Source organism: Pieris rapae, chromosome 18 (assembly GCF_905147795.1).
Source record: "Pieris rapae chromosome 18, ilPieRapa1.1, whole genome shotgun sequence".
Lineage (NCBI taxonomy): Eukaryota > Metazoa > Arthropoda > Insecta > Lepidoptera > Pieridae > Pieris > Pieris rapae.
In genome coordinates this window covers 5,426,051-5,445,321 of record NC_059526.1, presented here as the reverse complement: position 1 = coordinate 5,445,321, position 19,271 = coordinate 5,426,051, and the positions used below count along the sequence as shown (strand labels likewise).

Sequence of the window (19,271 nt, the reverse complement as noted above, 5' to 3'; positions counted from 1 at the left end):
CAAGTCCACAATTTACTTAACACTCTAAAATAAACCTTACAATGAACAATAATTTGTAAGAGCGTACAAATTCTTAAAAGGCCGGCAACGCACACGCGAGCCTTCTGTGTTCGAGAGTGTCCATGGGCGACGGTATCACTTAACATCAGGTGTGCCTCCTGCCCGTTTGCACCCTGTTCTATAAAAAAGTGATATATACATTTAAGCTAAACAGTCTTAAAAGTAAAATCAATTTTCATTCATGAAAATAAAATTTTATTATTACCAGGATACTAAGGATATGGGATGTGTTCTATATTTATAAATCACAACCCATTTTATCTTTGTTAAATTGATATATTTCTTCACAAACAACGGTAATTAATTTATATTCTAATAGAAAAGTTCACAGGAAAAAATACATGCTCACTCATCTTAAGAGTCTGTTCTGAGTGACGTCTGTTTTCTTCTTTTCTTAGTGTCCTGTATTTATATTGACACATATCAATATCGTATAGAAAATACTACACCAAACAGTATGTACATTTTTAGTGCGTATCTACGATACGCTACATCACCCCCCTACGGCGACAGAAAAGCTAAACATAAAAGCTAAGTAGAAAAATGATAGTATGTAACAATAAAATAAAAGGTACTTAAAAAATTACACAACAAAAATTTTACATTACAAAGAAATACTAGAGCATTATAAATCTAATCTAGTCTTAAATCTAACCCTCCTGCCTGACCTGGTAACCACAGGATTAGGGGCAGAAATGGGAGGAATATTTTCCACAGTAGGCGAAAGTAATGACGGCGGTTCAGGACCAGCGGGTGCAGGACCAGGTGTGCGAGCTGAAGGAAAGGCAAACTGCTCGACGAACGCTGGTTTAACGCGATCGACACTTACAGTGATGTCCTTCCCCTTTAAATCGATATTCAAGGTTTTACCATCAGTGGCGTACTTTAATACTTTAAATGGACCTGTGTATGGTGGCTGCAGAGGACGTCTGACGGTATCGTCATGCAAAAATATGTGCGTTGCTCCAGGTAGCTCTTTAAATACGAAGGGTCGTTTGTTGCCATGTCGCGATGCTGGTGTTGGTTGTACTTCAGCCATTTTCCGTCGAAGACGTACAACGAAATCAGCCGGGTTTTCCATTGCTAAAGTTGGTTGTTCATCTGGGACAAGGAGTTGTCCTGGTAGACGTAATGGTTCTCCATATGTCATTTCTACAACTGAGCAATTCAGGTATTCCTTAAGTGCTGACCGCATACCCAGCAATACCTACCAATGGTAACGCTCTAGTCCACGTGTCATCGTGACAAGTTAGGGCGGCTTTAAGTTGCCGATGAACTCGCTTAATCATGCCGTTTGCGCAGGGATGATAAGAAGTGGTTCTTTTACGCCTTGTGGCAAACCTTAACATCAGACGATGGAAAAGATCCGACTCGAACTGCGTGCCCTGGTCGGTTGTCAAAACAGCTGGGACACCGAAGCGTGGAATCCATTCACGGGTGAACGTTTCAGCTACTTCCTGAGCGGTGATTGAATGCATAGGCCAAGCTTCAGGCCATCTGGTCACTCTATCTATAGCTGTGAGGAGGTAACGGTACCCGTTACTGACAGGTAGAGGTCCAACGATGTCAATGTGCACATGCAAAAATCGACCAGACGGCAACTTAAACTCTCCTGTCGGCGCCGAAACGTGACGGGTAATTTTACTGCGCTGACATGCCAGGCATGAACGAGTCCACTCTCTGCAGTCCTTTCTAACTGATGGCCATACGTATCGATCTGTTACTAGCGTAGTGGTTGCTCTAACGCCGGCATGACTCAAATTATGAAACTTGTCAAAAACAGCGCGGCGAAATGGAGGTGTTAAATAGGGACGCGTTTTCCCAGTTGAGACATCACAAATAATAGAGATATGTGTTCCAGGAATATTTACCTTAGAAAGTTGAAGACCTGAGTCAGTTGAAACTAAGATGGTAGAGAGCTCTGGATCAGACTCTTGGGACTTTAAAAGAGCTTCAAAATCTTGTTCAATCGATATTGCCTCTATGCGTGACATCGCGTCAGCAACTATATTTTCTTTTCCATTTACGTGTCTGATATCAGTAGTGAATTGAGAAATAAATGAAAGCTGATTGAGTTGTACCGGGGAAAGTTTTTCTCAGCGCTGGGAAAATGCATAAATCAACGGCTTATGATCCGTATAAATGGTGGCATATTGTGCTTCAAGAATATGTCGAAAATGTTGGATCGCTTCATACACACCAAGCAGTTCACGGTGAAATGCTGGCCAAACTGACTTTTGGACTGAAAACGTTAATTAGAGGCGCTTGGAATTCAGCCGCTTGTGGCAGAAATCGTCGAAAAAAATTGACCATTCCGAGAAACCTACGGAGGCCTTCGACTGTTTTAGGAAGAGGATAATTTCGCAAAGCTTCAATTATATTATTATTATTTCGTATCTACGATACGCTACAAGGACATTACATTTTTGGTTTCATTTGATAAATACACAAATATGTATATCAAATTAAAGCAATTTTTTTTCCTATTCGAAGATTTAAATATTGTTGTTATGTATTTAGTGTAAATAGTTAAAACAATAATAATTAATAGTAAATTCATCTAATTAGACTGAAGAGAAAAAGCGTTAGCGATTGTTTCGCTGTTGAAAAATAATTACGGACCATTTTTTTTTCGTGGGGAAATAAAATTACAGACCATAAGTAACTGCTCATTATGACGGCACATTTTGACGAATGTCTAGAATAAACGTTTAGGTAGTGACATAGCACGCACTATAACTATGTACAGAAAACCCTTCCCTGCACAAAACCAAAATGCTGTCTGCATTATTCAAAAATCAGTGACCAAGTGTAGTGTATTAATCTTATTCTTAGGTTTTCTATTATCGAATTTGAAGTGATACATCTGATCATGACTACTACAAATCACTACACTACCGTATAAGACCCCAATATTGTTGGCAGAAATGTATCAATTTTAGAATTAAAACAATCTTGTATCGAAAATTTGTCGGAGACTTCCTTTGATTGAATTATAATATAAGTGTGTTGTAAAAACGATAACTTCCTAGTTTGTACGCGCTTAAAAGCATGGTGAGCCAGAATTTGTCGAAGTACAACAGCATTTTTAAAAACCTGTGTAATTTGTGATGTCAGATTCGTTAACTGTGTGACTCTTCTTTACTCTGTGTTCAGTGCGAGAGGGCCGGGAGGGGTTTGATGTATGTTCAATGTTGTGACTTGTGACAATGACATATGATTGTATCATAATAATAGTATTTGGTATTTTTGTAACTTGTCGTTCAATTTGTATTTGAATTTTTGGAATTTTAGACTGTTTTTATGTACATATTGTATGTCAACTAATTTTCATGTGAAGTAATAAATGGTAGCTTAAGCCTTAATTTCAGTAAAATGGCTTTAGACATTTTGTCTAATTCTAGACGAAAATTAAATGATATTTTAGGTGATAAATCTACAAAATACTACAGTCACATGAAACAATGGTTTCGAATGAAACTTACAAAAGAAGAATTTGATGCAGAAGCTCGTTTATTATTGACTCAAGAACAAATTCACTACCACAATGATTTTTTGCTCGCATTACTCAATAAAGTGGAAGGTCTAGCCGAAACTTCCATTACTATCGCTCAGGAGAAAGCTAGCTCACATAATAGAAACACAAGAAGGCATAAGCGTTCTTCTAGGACTTCTGAAAAATCCAACTTTGAAGCTGCAGACTTGTTAGATTACCTTCCCCCAAGCACGCCACCTGGCGCAGGGAGCGACGGTGTGAAATATGCAGCACAGGTAATATAAAACTATATTTCTATTATTGTATAACCTTCACTGTATATAATTAGAGATATATTTTCTTATCCTGAAACATTTCTTTAAAAATATAAGTGCATAATCTAAACCTGATGAAGATAAAATCTAAAAATCTTTTTTCTAGGAAATATTTTTGCCGGACCATGCATTGGTTGTTGGAAGATTCATGCTTGCAGCTTGGGAGCTTGGTCTCGAAGGTGCTGATGACGAAGCATCTGATTTAATTGTTGTAGCTGTTCAAAATTTTCTTAAAAATATAATCAGTGCTGTTGTTTCACAACGCAAGGGGTACAAAATTCGAAATAGGCACTTTATGTATGATATAGGTGGAGATATGCCTAACATGTGGTTAAGAAGTGTAAATAAGCTATATGACCCTCAAAGTGATGGACGAGTTAATGTAGATGATGGTCCTGATGCCCTGGGGCCTAGATGTCCACCAACAATTGATGAAGTAGAACATTCAGCTGCATATGAGATTGCATGCAGGTATGTTCCATGTTTATTAAGTGTTCTATAAAGCAATACATTTTATTAAAGTATGTGTAACATAAGTTTTAGGAGTTTTATGTCCAAAAACAGTAGTTGTTTTAGATTTAAAGGCATAGAAGGCCTGACAAGAAAAATGATCAATAAATGAAATATCAAAACCCTCAAACTCATTAATAAAAAAACAATGTTATTTAAGTTTTAATAGGTTCTGTAATTCACTCCCCTCTTTTACAGTGTATCTGATGCTGAAACAAAAGACGAGAAACTTTCTATAGATGAGTTTTACAACACTTTACTGGTACAAAAGAATGTGATAGCGTGTCATTCAGTCTATGCTGTAAATATGGAGCGATTGGCCATAATGCTAAACCATCCTAGTTATTAAGTTTATTTAGTGTTTTAAATATACAAAACTTTAATAACCAACAATATTTTCAATGTACTGTCTATTTTTATGTATGTAACACTAAGATTGAATAAAAGTTAGAAAAATTTAAATTGATAAAAAAGAATAACTTTTATTCTTGAAAACCTCCCAAAATGGTAATGAGATTAGAGCTTATGAGTGAAAATAATACCAAGAACAAATAATAATTATTTTTAAACAAATTGTTTCTAATTTCTACCTACCTGAAGCACCTTGCCTTAGTGCTGAGAATTTAGACCTAGAAGCCATATTTTGTGCAGTTTTAAAGAAACTTCTGTATCTAATAAGATTTCTTCTGTATCTGTTTCATGATCATTTTTAATAGGCAACTAGGTGATTAGCCACACACTAACTATCTGGCTGTAAGACATGCCAATGTCTAGTTTAAAAAACCAGAACCTTTAAAATTTTGTAGATATTTAAATTATAGGTGCTGGAATAAGATCAAAACAATCTACCATGCTCCAACAAGCAGTGCTGAAGATTGCTTAACGGAAATCATTCAGATTAGATCAGTTTTGATCAAATTTAGTACTTAATGAGTGTCATATTATAATACCTCGGAAAAGTATGGTCACCCAGAACACGGGAATGTCACAATCACATGCAACAAAAGAATAAGGTGTAATCTTTTCCACAATTTTATTGTATTGTAAAAATATATAATTTACATTAAATCTATTTAAATAAACATATGCAATAATCCTTAATATAATTTTAATCCTAGCCATAACATTAAAATGTTTTAATATAACTGAGTTTCATTTGCGTTATCAAAACATTAAAATCTTCTTCGAAATGATGCTTCGGGATACTAAGTCTGATACTACAAATGACATTATCTACATACAACAGAACATATAAACTATAAAGCATTATTCGGACCTCGTACTCGACATGAGTGGAGACTCAGCAGGAGTAGCCGTAGAAGGAGATACAACAACCAACTCTGGCACCTGTCTTCTTGCTTGTGGTGTTCTCATTTCTATGTCTTCTGGCTGATTTTCTTGAACTCCTAATAGTCCCTTTCTCTTCCACAGCCCGTAAATAATGAAACCCAAAGCAACGGTTACTAAAATCCCACCAATAGTTACAGCTGTTGTCGATGCTGTGGACATTGCGTTGATGCCTGAAATTTGTACAGAAATTTTACCTTCGTATTTGAGATAAAGTATTGAACTATACTAACTTAATAAAAATAGTATAGTTCAAACATTGTCAGTAATAAAAGTTGAATAATCAATACGTGTGGCGATAAACTCGAAATTTCAGAGGAGTATTACTTTAAATAACCGCTCATGCTCTCTCCAAAACTGTCAAACAAACAAACAAAAATATCTTTATTCAAATAGATAAACGTCAGTTATCCCAACGTTTTGTATGCAAGTTTGATGTAGTTTTGTAGTATCCATGATATTGTCGTAACCTTGGAATCGCCGCGTACAAAAACTTATTTAAATCGGGATAGCTATTGGAAGTTACAGAGTATGCTTTTATTTATAAGAATCTCAAATCATAAGAAATAACGAACGAGAATTGGCATTCTATTCAACGTTTGTTTTCAAAAAATTCTTTGTCAATGCAACTAAAAATTTCAATTAATAATTATAGCCTAAAATATTAAAATTTTATACGAAATAAAACTCCATCAAGTTTAATAGACACATCAAGTAAATTGAAATCATTTTTGCGTGCGTACCAAGAGCGACACACGAAAGATTTATAGTAGATTTATGTAGATGTATAGGAAATAGAAATGTATGTAAATAAACCTTCAATATCAAAGGTAATAGTGTCGAAATGCTCTTTGCCATCATCCAGGCCAGCGCCACATATCCATAATCCTTGGTCCTCAGGCTTGACCTTACGTATAGTAACACAACAATCTCCTCGGTCCAGACTTCGATTATTCGGGTATAAATACCTATTCAGAATAGGGCTGTAAAAGAAAATAAAATACGTCGCATTGAAACATATTATTCATACAGGTTCGGAAAATGCTAAATTAAAAATCAATTATTAAATCCCTACAGAGAAGACAAAATCAAATTTATTATTAAAAACGTTATTTTTAGAATCTTTTAAATGACAAGAGAAATCAAACCAAAAACAGTAAGCATTCCTCAAAAGAATTTTATAATCGTAATACGTAGGTAACTAATATATTATAAGGCCAATACGCAACAATGTATCCCATTTTCGATAACAATTATTACTGCTGCATGGGTACATATGTATTTCTATATCTGTTTTATTTATCTGTAACTGTGAAATGAAAGATTCTTTTTACAGAGAATAAACACACTGATATGAGTCGTGTTCAACAAGTTATCAAAACACTGTGTTTAGGTATTTTATTTTGCAACAAGAAAAGCCCAATGCTCCAATCCATATAATAGTTGACATTTCATACTTCTAAATTGATTGGATACGCTCACAAACTACAATTGAATTAATATAAAACACAAGTCTTACTAACTTGGAATCTGTTACAGTTTCGTCAATACTAAAAGATCTCCCATTCGGCGGTTCAAATCGACAATAACTTAGCGGGATAAAGCCCCCAGTTGTAGCGCAAGTTAAGGTCATCGCTTTTCCGAGACGAGCCGTAATATTTGGTTGGACTGCGGCTAACTTACTAACCACTCTTACACGGATTTTCTTGATAGTCTCCAACCGAACTGATTTGCTACCAATATGGCATCTCCAATCCCCGCTATCGATCTTTTTCGCTTTTATAACATGTACACATTGACCGTCATGTACAGCCAAATCTGTAAATCTTTCAAAAAATATTTTACAACATAACAATTCGATTCGCACTCGTGAGCCCTCTAGCATCGAGATCATGTCCATGGGCGGCGGTATCACTTAACATCAGGTGAGCCTCCTGCCCGTTTGCCCCCAGTTCTATAAAAAAACCCAATATATTGACGTTACGCGTAGTTAGTGTTCAGGGTATATTTCCGATAAACAATATTTTTAATCGCTTATGTATAAGATATAAAATCGTCAAGTTATTTTAACTTTTAGTCATCACAAGAAGTTTAATCTTTAGTTAACACGACAACTAACTAAATAGGTGAATGGTATACCAGAGAGGCTCATATATGCTGTGTACGGTTTTAAAGCAATATATGTATAAAATAACACAAGGTGTGTGACCTACATTGAGCAATAAACAATAGCGTCGGAACCAATAAAAATATATATATCCTTAGGACTTATTAAAATTAATCTATATATTTTTAGCAAAGTAATAGTATTATTACATCCTTTTAAGAATCAATTACATTTAGGTATGTAGGTATCGCTTTTAATCGCATGTTAAAACCGAATAAAGAGTATATAGGTCTAAGTTAATAACATTTACTGAAAATTACCGGTGTGTGTTTTCTTTCAACATTCAAAATTCTTTAATAGTTCACATTTAAATCAACAAAAACTTTGAAATAAAAGTTCAATCCCTAAGTATTTAGTTCTTCTTTAATAAATATATAAGTAACTAAGTACTAGACTTACGAGTATCGCTTTCCATACGGATCCACAAAACCGCAATAAGTCATGGGATAATCCGATTTGCATCCAATATGAATTTTCTCATTTTCAAAAGCCAATATAGTTTCCTCGCCGTCCACATCAAAAGTCCTATAACCTAAACACTAAATGTTAAATCACTAATATCAATTGAACGAATTCGTAAATGATTTTATAATATACCATTTGTTAAAACGAATAAACTTGTAAAAACCAAACGCAACATTTTCTCCGTTAGGGTTAAATCCGATATCACTATCACTATTTAATATTCTTGAATAAGTACACCGAGGCATAAGATAAGTTAATGTGTTTCGATATGTCAACAGGGTTGCTCCAAGATACGACTGAACTACCCACAAATTATCAAAAACTTACATATAGCAGACATTATAGAAACACAATTATGTAAAATTAATTACATTATTAACGAGTTTGCTTTTGGTTATCATTTTTATCAACTTGTGCCAAGGTGTGTACACGTCATAAGTTTTTTTACAAACTAATATAAATAACTATTGTGTTCACTTACTTTGAAATTAATTTTTGACGGTACATTTTTACATAATACCCTACTACGTGATGAGAATTCTATGCGCGTTTATGGTGTTAAGACGAAAATCTGTGTGGATATATTTTTGTATTGTTATGTATGAAAACATTGTAAATGAATTTCCTTATGCGAAAGAAGTCGGAGCCTAGCAGATACATAACTCTCAACTATAAGATAACTGTTTCACTTAATATTCAAAACATTTTCAATTAATATTTTATATGTTTTGTGATTTTCTGCGTAAATCATAAAATGTAGCAAAACATCATATTTGTAAACTAGATTTACTATTTTAGTTAATTTATCCAATGTAGATAATTATGACCTATGATTCTTAGGGCATATATTTATTAGTTTTCCACATCACACATAGTACCAAATCTACGGTATATGTTACAAACCCTTATCTAAAATGTATAAAAATTTAGGTAAACATGAACATTACAATAAAACTACCAGAAATGTTTGTTTAGCAAAAAAAATACTAGCAAAACAAGGATCGAGATAGGCCCTTAACAAGGCTTTCTTTAAAACCACTACCGAATATATCCAAGTAAATATATTCAAGGTTAAACAATAAAGAAAAAAACAAGGTTTATCGCTTTGTATTTAATAAAACAAACTTAAACTATCACATACAATTTATTCAACATTCATTCACATTTCACTTCCTTCTATTTCTATTAATTGTTTTGTTTCGACTTCTGTCTTGTTTGTCGGATGACAGCTCTTGTTGCAGTTCTTTTAACATTTGTGGTGTTATCAAACCCTAAAAGAAATTCGACACTATAATCCTGATAAAATATGACACGACCTCGACACTATACATACTGGAAACGATTATGACTGCATAATTCAACATAGAAGACATATGCAACAATTTTTTTACAGTAAATTTCTTGGTTTTCTAAAAAAGTAATTTAAGTTCTATAAAAAACATTATATTTCACCTAGTAGCTTATTGTCGTCACAACAAATATATAAAAAATCTTTAATATATATAAAAGTATTACCAAAATTTGACGAATAAAATTATACAATTTATTTGGTATAATAGCTGTAAAAATCTGGTATAAACGCATCTTTATAGAACAATTTATTGGGTCGATAAACGACAGTTATAATTGTGAAGATAACCTTAGATAAAATGGAGCATAATTACTTGCACCATTCCTCACTGGTTATAATTTGATTTATCTATATTATTAATTTGCTCAATTCAAAATTATTGGAGTTAAAGAAATACTAGAAACGTTGTTACGGAGTTTATCTTTCACCAGACACTATACTGAAAATTTTAATTCGATTCCAGATTTGACAATTTCAGTGTTGCAACGTTATGACGAGTAAGATTAAATCTTAATCTAATGTAATTTAATTTAAACTTCAGGGTTTAATAATTTTTTTATTTAAACGTGAAAAAGTATATCGAAAACAGCTTAAATTAGTGGTAATAAAACAAAGTTTTTATGATAATTGTAAGAAATAGAATTAAATAATAACAAGACTAAAAAATATTGTTACAACAGGGCCTTTTTTTTACTTTGTCGGTTTTTTTAGTGTTGTAAACTGGTCCCTTATCATCGCTATTTGGTTTTAAATGTGCATCTCCAGGGGACAGCTAAACTCCAATTATAATTTTATTTGTGTGATCATGCTTCTGTCCTGCAATACCTATATCACTCGCGGATTTTTTTTTTATTAATATGAAGATTATAATACATTAAGAAAAAGATACCTTGGCAACAAGCATTTCCGAGAGTTTCTTCTTTTCGTCACCGGACTTTGAATATCCGTGAATCTTTCCACTTCTCTTACCGCGGCCGACTTCTTCCAGCTCAGATCCGTCTTTAAGAAGTGGATCCGAATTTCTTAATAACCTACAAATATTAACATAAAGAAAACTTATTTTAGCCCAAAAAAAAAACTGTTTTTTGTGGGTTCAATGATGATACTAAAACGTTCAGTCCGTTAACTTTTTGGACTGATAAATGATCAGGGATTGTTTCAATTAATGTATAGTGACGAGTTATTTATTCGGGGTACAGTTGCTTGTAAGAGACCTAACGAATATGTTATCTATTTTGGATTTTTTTTTGTTTGTTTTGTTAAATATTTGTATGATCTCTTCGTGTATGTTATGTTTGTCTTACTCACACATTAAAAATATTTATAGTATTTTGTGGTTATTTTACCAATGTTACAGTGTGCTGAGCGTTGGCAAGCTTTTATCAATAAAAAACGACTTGGGGTTTGTCAGGAAAAAATGTTATAAATTCTTACAAGATTGGCAACATACTTGCAAGACCTTTGGCAATGTGACTGTCTTTGGGCGGCGGTATCACTTAACATCAGCTAAGCCTTCTGCCATTTTCCCGTTACGTTAAAAAAACGATTTAGGTATAAAGACTTATTTTTATTTCTCAAACAAGACAAAAAAAATAAAAAAAAAACACCATTTACAAAACTTCATATATAATATAAATTACGCTGACTTCTCAAGCATTCGATATAATGATATGATATGATTTGACGTCATCAAAGATACGTGTTCAAATCTGAAATGACAAACGTGACACGCGTCACGTGACAAAGAATGTGTAATGAAAATTGTTTTAATTACCTGGTAATTTGAAAGATTCCTTGCTGTATGATAGCGTCAAGTTCAGCCTCCATTTCTCGGACCAATTTGACGTCGGGAAACAAGTCCGGGAACCGATAGCTATGTAAAAAAAATGTATATAGCTATTGCTTCTTTGTATATATTGTATAAAATCCGTTACGTAGCAGTCGAGTTCATACAGACATATTTACGGCGCCGGGGACTGCATATTAAATTATGTAAGGATATATATTTGTACTATATATATGTGCTAAAAATGTCCCAACATGCAAACATTGGTCTACCAGAAATGGTACGTATACGCAACACGTACATGCGTACATACGCAACATATGGGACGTAATTTGACAATTACATAAACACGCTAAGAAACAATTGGAATAGTAAACTAACTATACAAACAAACAATTTATAATCCACATTATTAAAGACAAAAACTCCACTTTGAGCACTTACAGAAGTAACCATTAGTTTTTTTGTATTCCATATAAGTCAAAGAATAAAGTCAGCTCACCTAAGCCAAAGATACAACTCCAGTACATCAAATACAGCCTCCAAGTGGACAAGGTCCATAATAGTCTTAGGTGCTGGCATTGGCCAATCGACGACGTTACTCAGCCAGGATTTTGTTAAAGGCTCGTTTCTACTGTATTGACGTACCATCTGTAACAAAAGGGCTATTTTGAAAGCATGTTACGTGTGAGTATCTTTCGAATTCGTGTATATATATTGTGTAATTTAATAGTGATTTCAAAACTTAATACTACTAAGTTAATTTACCTATGACGAAACTTCAAGCTATTGTAATAGGCAGAATATGCAAACAAAGTATCATATAACCAGGCCTACATAAATAAAATACAAATAAAATACTGAATTAATAAAAAAAATACTGAATTAAATAAAAAAAATACTGAATTAATTAAAAAATACTGAATTAAATTAAAAAATACAAATGAAATACTGAATTAATTAAAAAATACTGACATCAATAAAAAAAATACAAATAAAATACTGAAATTAATTATTTCACGATGAAAAAGATGTTTGGTTCACTATGCTTGTCCTTTTTTTTAACGATTGGTTCAAGATGTCAAGGAGCATTGAGCCGTTTTGTAAAACAAAAGCTTACTGAACATTACTTCAGACTTTCCAATGCGATATCAAGAGATAAACACCGAAGAGATAAAGTGCGAATAAAGTGAAAACAAGTGATATAGCACTGTGTGAAGGGTGTGTAATTAAGGTAATTAGTTATTTTGTTTGTGTATACAGCATTGCAGTGCATACAGCAAGGCATATTCAGAACCTACCTTTAAAAATGTAGCGCAGACAAAAGGAAGTTTATTATTAATAGGAGCACAACAGAAGACGTATCTAGCGCGGAGAGGTAGCGGCACATGTTGTATCATCTCAGCTAGGAACTTGAAGGCTTCCGTGTTGCACATGAAGTATAGGGAATCGTCCACCGTGCATAAGTGTACGAATATGTCCTGAAATTAAAAATAACGAATTTTAGTTTTTAACTGATTCTTCAAGTGGTCCACCATGTTACTGAAATTTGAAAAGTAATGCCTGGATATCTTTCACAGACCGTTTCATAAAGCATTTTCTTTTGCGAACTAGCGAACTGTGGAATCGACTACCGATGGGGGTCTTCCCTGAGAGTTACGACCTCCAACAATTCAAAATTTGACTGAACTCCTCAATTTTTTTTTATTAACTTATTAATATATAATCAGTAGTTAAGTTAGTCAAAAGGTTCAGTAGTTAGTTAAAAGGTTACAGATTAGTCACATCGACGATGACGCCTTGTGGTTTTATAATTTAAAAAATGATAATTAATACGTAAGTTGACAAACATGGTATGCCATAGGGGCTAATGTGACGCCATCTTGTCAAGCAAAGCGTTTTGGCGGTTTTTGCAATTTTTTTTATAACTGAACACAAAATAAAAATAACAATTGGTGTAAGTTCTATAATTACCAATAAATAATCAAAATTTTTAAATGAAAATCTGAAATAACCACTTCAACCTTTAACTATGAGAAAGGAACGCAAAAAAAGTAAAAATCTCACCATAAGACTGCTCAGAGTGGCATGAGGTAGATGATAAGCGTATAACTCCATTTGTTCAGCGGTCGGATGGAGACCAGCCTGAGTCACTGGTTCTGGAGGCTTCGATAGTAGAATCTTCAATGTGGGGAGATCTTCAGGTCTATATGTGGTAACAAAGCCCGTTTCCCACACACTACCATATCTGCCTGCCCGGCCTATAATAAAATGTGTTTGTCAGGGCTACTTTTTGGACACACAAACATAGATCTAATCTATATAAAATTCTCGTTACACGGTGTTTGTAATTAAACTCCTCCGAAATGGCTCTACCAATTTCGCGAAATTTTGTTTGTGTATCCGTTAGGTCCACGAAACGATATTTTTATTTAATTTTTAGACAGATTTTATATGAACAGCAGACAAAAATAAATACAACCTATCATGATTTTTTTTGAGTCGAATGAAATGAGATTTGAATTCAGAGTTTTTTATAGATAATTCAGAGAACAACCTAAAAACTTTAATTCCGGACAAACAAAACAGACTCTCGTAGCGAAATGTTCCATGTCGGTAGGTATTACAAAAGGCAAAGTAAAATCTCATTAAGGAGAAATGAAATTCGCAGGGGCAGATAATATATATGTATATATAATTAAAATATGTACAACATATATTCACTTATATACTTCATAACCGTCAGTATAAATTTTACAAATAAATTTAATTATTTGTGATCCCAATCAGAAAATCCTTGAAATAATTTTGTCTAAATATTTAGAAGTCAAAATATTGTCGTGTCATACAATATTATTTATTGTCTTACAAAAATCAATACTTTTATATGGATCACTGATTTTATTATCCTTTATGTCAATTATTATTGTTTAACATTGAAGGTTCTACGAATATAGCCCCTTCAAAAATATATAAAACTTGTAATCATCAGTGGGAATTGATCAATACATTGAATTAAAAAACAAAATGAACAGGAATGTCATTAACTAAAAACTAACCTAACAGTCAGAAAATTATTATTAATTTGAACAGATCATATTACCATTCTTAAATACCAGTTCTGAAGTCTCTTTTTAGTTGACATTCAAAATTTTTGTATGATACTACTCACCAGCTATTTGTAACGCCTGGGAAATACTGATGACGTCCATTTCTTTATCTCCATCATCTTTCACAATAGGCTTTATGAGAGAGTAAAATATAATTCGCCTTATACTCCTGAAATATAATTTTAAAAAAATAAAAACCTCTGAACCAACATAGATGAAACTTGGATTATTAAATAAATTATTTAATAGAAATTATTTATATACCAACTTAGTGAACAAATCACTCTATTACCATTTCTTTTATTATACGGTATGTATTTATGTTTTTTCATTATTAACTTATAGTTTTTGAGAAGTCGGTTAAAAATAAAGTATATTAATATGTTATATTACTTTTGCACCAGTATCATAATAAAAAAATACACTAGATGAGTCTGAGTTTCTGAGTATGTATGTGCATGTACTCACAAATTAATTCCTAAGCCAATAGCATCCGTGGCCACCATGACTTTGCATGAGCTTTCCGGGTCGTTAAACTTATTCGCTTGAGCCAATTTTGTACCAGGTGGTAAGCTCCCATATATCACAGCTACTTCATGTCCCCTAAAATAAATTTATTCATTTATTGTCTGTGGACATATTTTTTAAAACAATTAATTCTCACCGTTTTAACTAAAATACTTGTTACATAATAAATGTTTATGTATCTGTTTCATACATATTTTTAACCTGTTACTGTGTTGTAGGTTTTAGGGGATATGTCGGAACCAACCTCAAAACAACATTTTTTATTAGCAATGTCCGCTAAGTAGAAGAATTCTTTAGTCATTCACAAATTTTCTTTTTTATTGTAATGTTTCAGGTAACACCCACACAATACACCCCAAACCAAGATGGCCCTTAGAAGAACTAAAGATGATTTAAAGCAAACCAGCTGGAAGTATCCATTTCAAGGAAAATGAATTATTAAAATGAAATAAAATGTGAAGTGAAGGTACTATTTTTTTTTTAGTTTTGAGGGTAGGAACAAATTCTAATACTATATGAAATGAGATACCTGCCTCATGGAACTGACCTCTGTTCTATGGCTCGACTTACACTGTATATGTCATTTTTATTAAAACAAACTATACAATCCCCTGGTTGTACATTATCTAGGGAACCCAATGCTGAATTCTCTACTTTTAACTCTGTAAGCCTTTTATATGTGCGGACCTGAAATTCAAATTTAATAATGTTAAAAATTTATAAATTTTACCCTTATTTTTTTGCAATGGTTTGAAGAGATCATTCTATTATGATTTGGCTAGGTGTTGCAATCAGTAGAGTCAGTGTTTATTGCATTTATAAAAAATTACCTAAATTACTGACTGTCAAACAATTTATTTGCTAGAGTAAGTAGCAAGTACTAACCTCTATTTCCTCACCAGTTGTGTTACATATCTCTTCAACTAAACTTATAGAACCAGCTTCCCCACACAAATGTATCTCATCTGCCTGCAGACCTGTTTATAATTAAAATAATTACTTAAAATGTATTTAGTATTTTACTATGTAAATCATGACTCATATAGTGGAATTAAACTATTATATCATGTCCATCTATTTAGTGATCCCAATCTACGGAAATGAAAGTTCATCCAAGTTCTACCAAGATTCTTTTTTTTTTCCAAATTGTAACGTTAGCATATAAGTGTTCTCATGTAAGTGACTAATGTCTATTATGAGAATAAATGTCTTTAAACCTAAACTATTCAAATGTAGGTTTCATTTTTCACTATTATACTCCAAAATATTTAGAAATCAATTATATGATTTTTTACCTAATACAGCTCGTGTCCATGCCCAACCTCTTCCTCTATCGCCAATCATTTGAATTTCATCAATTATAGCCACTTCATCTGAAATGTAAGTCAAATAAAATGTATATTATATTTGTAAACAATTTCAGATGTTTTATTAATATACTTTCTGTTAATTTTAAAAAAGCTTAATTTGTAACAATTAATATCCTAAATCTAGCACAGTTAGATTGTTTTAAAATCCTGTCAAGGCAAAGTTTTGCCTATGTGTATATTCTAAATTTAATTATCTGCCAATAAAAATTAAAAAGTCTTACAAGAATCATTTAATGACGTCATTTCAACTGTACAGGCAACATGTTTTGAAGGGGTTAGTTCTGGTTCATTCATTACAAATATTTCTTCATCACTTGATGATTGTTCTTCTTCATTATCCATTATTGTATTATATTGAGAAGCATGCCGTCTTTCTTCACCAGTTATTAAATCACAAGGGGTGCCCTAGCAAAAAATTAAAAATAAATCCATGGTGCTACAACCTTTTTAGGTCTAGACCTCTAGATTTCTGTATCTGGTTCATGATCATTTGTTAATTTAATAGGTATCAGCCCTCTGTGCACACACTGTCAATATTTTTTTTTTGTGTAAAGAAAGCCAATTTCCTCACAATGTTTTCCTTCAATTCAATTTGAGCAAATATTTAATGCGCCCATAGAAAGGCGCACATCTCGGGGATCAAAACCATTGACCTCAGGGATGAGAGTCACATGCTGAACCCACTAGGCCAACACTGCTTTGGGTGCCCTGTCAAAGATAGCTAAATATAGCTACAAAATACAATGAGATAATTTTCTAAAGTGTACTTTTAGGAAAAGATAGACACCATGTGTATGTATAATACAAATAATTAATCATTATAATATAAATAATTAAACCTATGGTTTAAATATACAATATATAAATGTGTATCCATATCATATATATATGTTTGAAATTAGACCAGAAAATATAAATATTTTTTGTGAAATTAGTTCTTATATATATGACAAAAGATTGTATATATTAATTTTCTGAATGATTTATTTCTTGCTGTTAACTTACTCTTTTATTTGACTTATGGTATATTTCTGTAGCTAATAGCTTTAAAGGTCCACAGTATACTCCTGATTTTGCTGTTAAATACCTCTCCATAGCATGATAAGTTTTCCCTGAATTTGTTGGACCTGCATGGAATATTATCTTTCTATTCATTGAGCGTGCTTGCGGATACCTTAAAGTTTACAAAATAACCAATGACTATTTCTTTACTATTAATAAAATAAAACAATAATATTTACCAACTAGCTGGTGTCCGTAAATCTGATATTTTCTTTAAGTCTTCTAAACAGTCTAAATGAGGAAATGCAAGTCTAGCATGTCTAAGGAAATATGGAAAGAGATCATCTACATGTCCAGCACCTTAAAGAATAAAGTTCCTAATAAATATTCATACACAGTCATGCAAAATACAATAACTTTGCTGACATGGTCTTACCAACAAGAATATCACTAATTGTAATATGCAAATCTGGTGGTAAGTCATGTTCTAAACAATGTCTTCTAAATGACAAGAATGCCTGATGCAACAATTGATCGTCCAATCCATTATTACATGCTAATACTCGAACTTCAGGTTTTTGATAAAACTTGTTTAATGTTTTCAGAAGATCTTGCTTTTTCAATCTTCCTGTGAATTCCTCCCCTACATTTATATCATCAGGATTTGGCTTAACTGGCACTGGTACGAATAATGCTGATGGATTACTTTTATCATGTTTTTTAGTTCTTTTGAAAACATAACCTATGCCATTATGATTTCCATTTCGGGAGGATAAAACACTGTTAACGAATGGAGATAGACATGGTAACCTATCTGTACAAGAGATAGTCCATATACGAGAAAAACCTTTGTACATTTTGATTTTGAAAAAATAAAATAAATATTATTATTTAAAAAAAATTATAAACTGCTTGCTTATTAACATTTTGATATGACCCACAGACAAAGCTGTAATACTGCTGCAGAGTGCAGTATTTATTCTTTCGGAGACAAAGTAGAGATCTCTATGGTTGAGATACTAACTAATAACGAGGAACAAGGATGAGTATAATATTAAATATTTGTAACGAATATCACTGTTTAAAGTTTAAACCTAAAAAAGATTTAAGATATTAAAAATTCTAATTCTGTTTTGGCGCAAGAGGGTACTTCGGGAGGAGGAAGGAGGGCGCACTTCTGACATACCTACTTTGTCCGCACGGACTTCTTATTTGATTTGCTATATATATATATATATATATATATATATAGTAAGTTTATATATAAATGTGAAATCTATAAGTAAGGAATGAATAAAAATGTTATTTTATTAAATATTTTTCCATTGGAAATTCCTATCATTGGCCAATGATAAAAGACAGAGGTCCACATTAATCTTCTACATATTCTGCAATATTCTGGTGAAATAAATATATATTGTACATTTAATGCATATTAAATAAATATATTATTTTTCAAGGACCACTTATTAATTATAGGCCTCCTCCAATTAGCTTCATCTTCTTAATACTTCCTTAAGCTTGTCAGCCCACCGTGCATGAGGGCGATCTCTCTTTTTTTCCTAGAGGCCCTTTCCACTTTTTTATCCTCTTTGTCAATATGCCATTGTTCATGCGAGTGGGTTGACCGCCAATTTACACTTTGTTTTGTGTATTTCTTTACCTACTTCTTGTCTTGTCCCCATCATTTTAAATCGAGTACACTGCATTCCGTTCCTCGTTGACAAATTGTTAAGGTTAAGGTGGGTGGATACAGTTTCCACAC

General features: G+C 32.7%; 4 protein-coding genes across 4 annotated transcripts; 1 reads left to right on the top strand and 3 right to left on the bottom strand.

Moving 5' to 3' along the window:
- Positions 1-685: 685 nt before the first annotated feature.
- On the bottom strand, positions 686-1,210 carry LOC111003287. Its single transcript, XM_022273715.2, has one exon. The coding sequence runs from the start codon at positions 1,208-1,210 to the stop codon at positions 686-688; it is 525 nt and encodes a 174-aa protein (XP_022129407.2).
- A 2,072-nt stretch (positions 1,211-3,282) lies between these two features.
- On the top strand, positions 3,283-4,833 carry LOC110994498 (transcriptional adapter 1-like). Its single transcript, XM_022261165.2, has 3 exons — positions 3,283-3,831; positions 3,977-4,341; positions 4,579-4,833. The coding sequence occupies exons 1-3, from the start codon at positions 3,436-3,438 to the stop codon at positions 4,727-4,729; spliced, it is 912 nt and encodes a 303-aa protein (XP_022116857.2). The 5' UTR covers positions 3,283-3,435; the 3' UTR covers positions 4,730-4,833.
- Positions 4,834-5,454: 621 nt separating this feature from the next.
- LOC123689956 lies at positions 5,455-8,723 on the bottom strand. The gene is made up of 5 exons (XM_045632092.1): positions 8,492-8,723; positions 8,294-8,426; positions 7,251-7,553; positions 6,544-6,710; positions 5,455-5,900 (listed from the first exon to the last, which is right to left on the bottom strand). Exons 1-5 carry the CDS (start codon positions 8,532-8,534, stop codon positions 5,647-5,649), a joined length of 900 nt encoding a protein of 299 aa, XP_045488048.1. The 5' UTR covers positions 8,535-8,723; the 3' UTR covers positions 5,455-5,646.
- A 764-nt stretch (positions 8,724-9,487) lies between these two features.
- On the bottom strand, positions 9,488-18,456 carry LOC110994499 (ATP-dependent RNA helicase SUV3 homolog, mitochondrial). The gene is made up of 15 exons (XM_045632091.1): positions 17,943-18,456; positions 17,746-17,866; positions 17,510-17,678; positions 16,726-16,909; positions 16,430-16,507; positions 16,020-16,111; positions 15,682-15,821; positions 15,075-15,209; positions 14,669-14,775; positions 13,564-13,757; positions 12,798-12,977; positions 11,999-12,147; positions 11,485-11,583; positions 10,600-10,741; positions 9,488-9,630 (listed from the first exon to the last, which is right to left on the bottom strand). Exons 1-15 carry the CDS (start codon positions 18,361-18,363, stop codon positions 9,526-9,528), a joined length of 2,316 nt encoding a protein of 771 aa, XP_045488047.1. The 5' UTR covers positions 18,364-18,456; the 3' UTR covers positions 9,488-9,525.
- Between the last annotated feature and the right edge of the window lie 815 nt (positions 18,457-19,271).

Excerpts from the sequence above, each read along its gene's own strand:
- LOC111003287 (XM_022273715.2), bottom strand. The coding sequence starts at position 1,210 with ATGACATATGGAGAACCATTACGTCTACCAGGACAACTCCTTGTCCCA.
- LOC123689956 (XM_045632092.1), bottom strand. The coding sequence starts at position 8,534 with ATGTTGCGTTTGGTTTTTACAAGTTTATTCGTTTTAACAAATG. Across the intron at positions 7,554-8,293 it reads CCGTATGGAAAGCGATACTC|ATTTACAGATTTGGCTGTAC; the intron begins GTAAGTCTAGTA and ends ATTTTTTGAAAG. Across the intron at positions 6,711-7,250 it reads GAAACTGTAACAGATTCCAA|CCCTATTCTGAATAGGTATT; the intron begins GTTAGTAAGACT and ends TTTCTTTTACAG.
- LOC110994499 (XM_045632091.1), bottom strand. The coding sequence starts at position 18,363 with ATGTACAAAGGTTTTTCTCGTATATGGACTATCTCTTGTACAGATAGG. Across the intron at positions 16,508-16,725 it reads GACGTCATTAAATGATTCTT|ATGAAGTGGCTATAATTGAT; the intron begins GTAAGACTTTTT and ends CTTACATTTCAG. Across the intron at positions 12,148-12,797 it reads TCTGCGCTACATTTTTAAAG|ATGGTACGTCAATACAGTAG; the intron begins GTAGGTTCTGAA and ends CTTTTGTTACAG.
- LOC110994498 (XM_022261165.2), top strand. The coding sequence starts at position 3,436 with ATGGCTTTAGACATTTTGTCTAATTCTAGACGAAAATTAAATGATATT. Across the intron at positions 3,832-3,976 it reads GTGTGAAATATGCAGCACAG|GAAATATTTTTGCCGGACCA; the intron begins GTAATATAAAAC and ends TCTTTTTTCTAG. Across the intron at positions 4,342-4,578 it reads GCATATGAGATTGCATGCAG|TGTATCTGATGCTGAAACAA; the intron begins GTATGTTCCATG and ends CCTCTTTTACAG.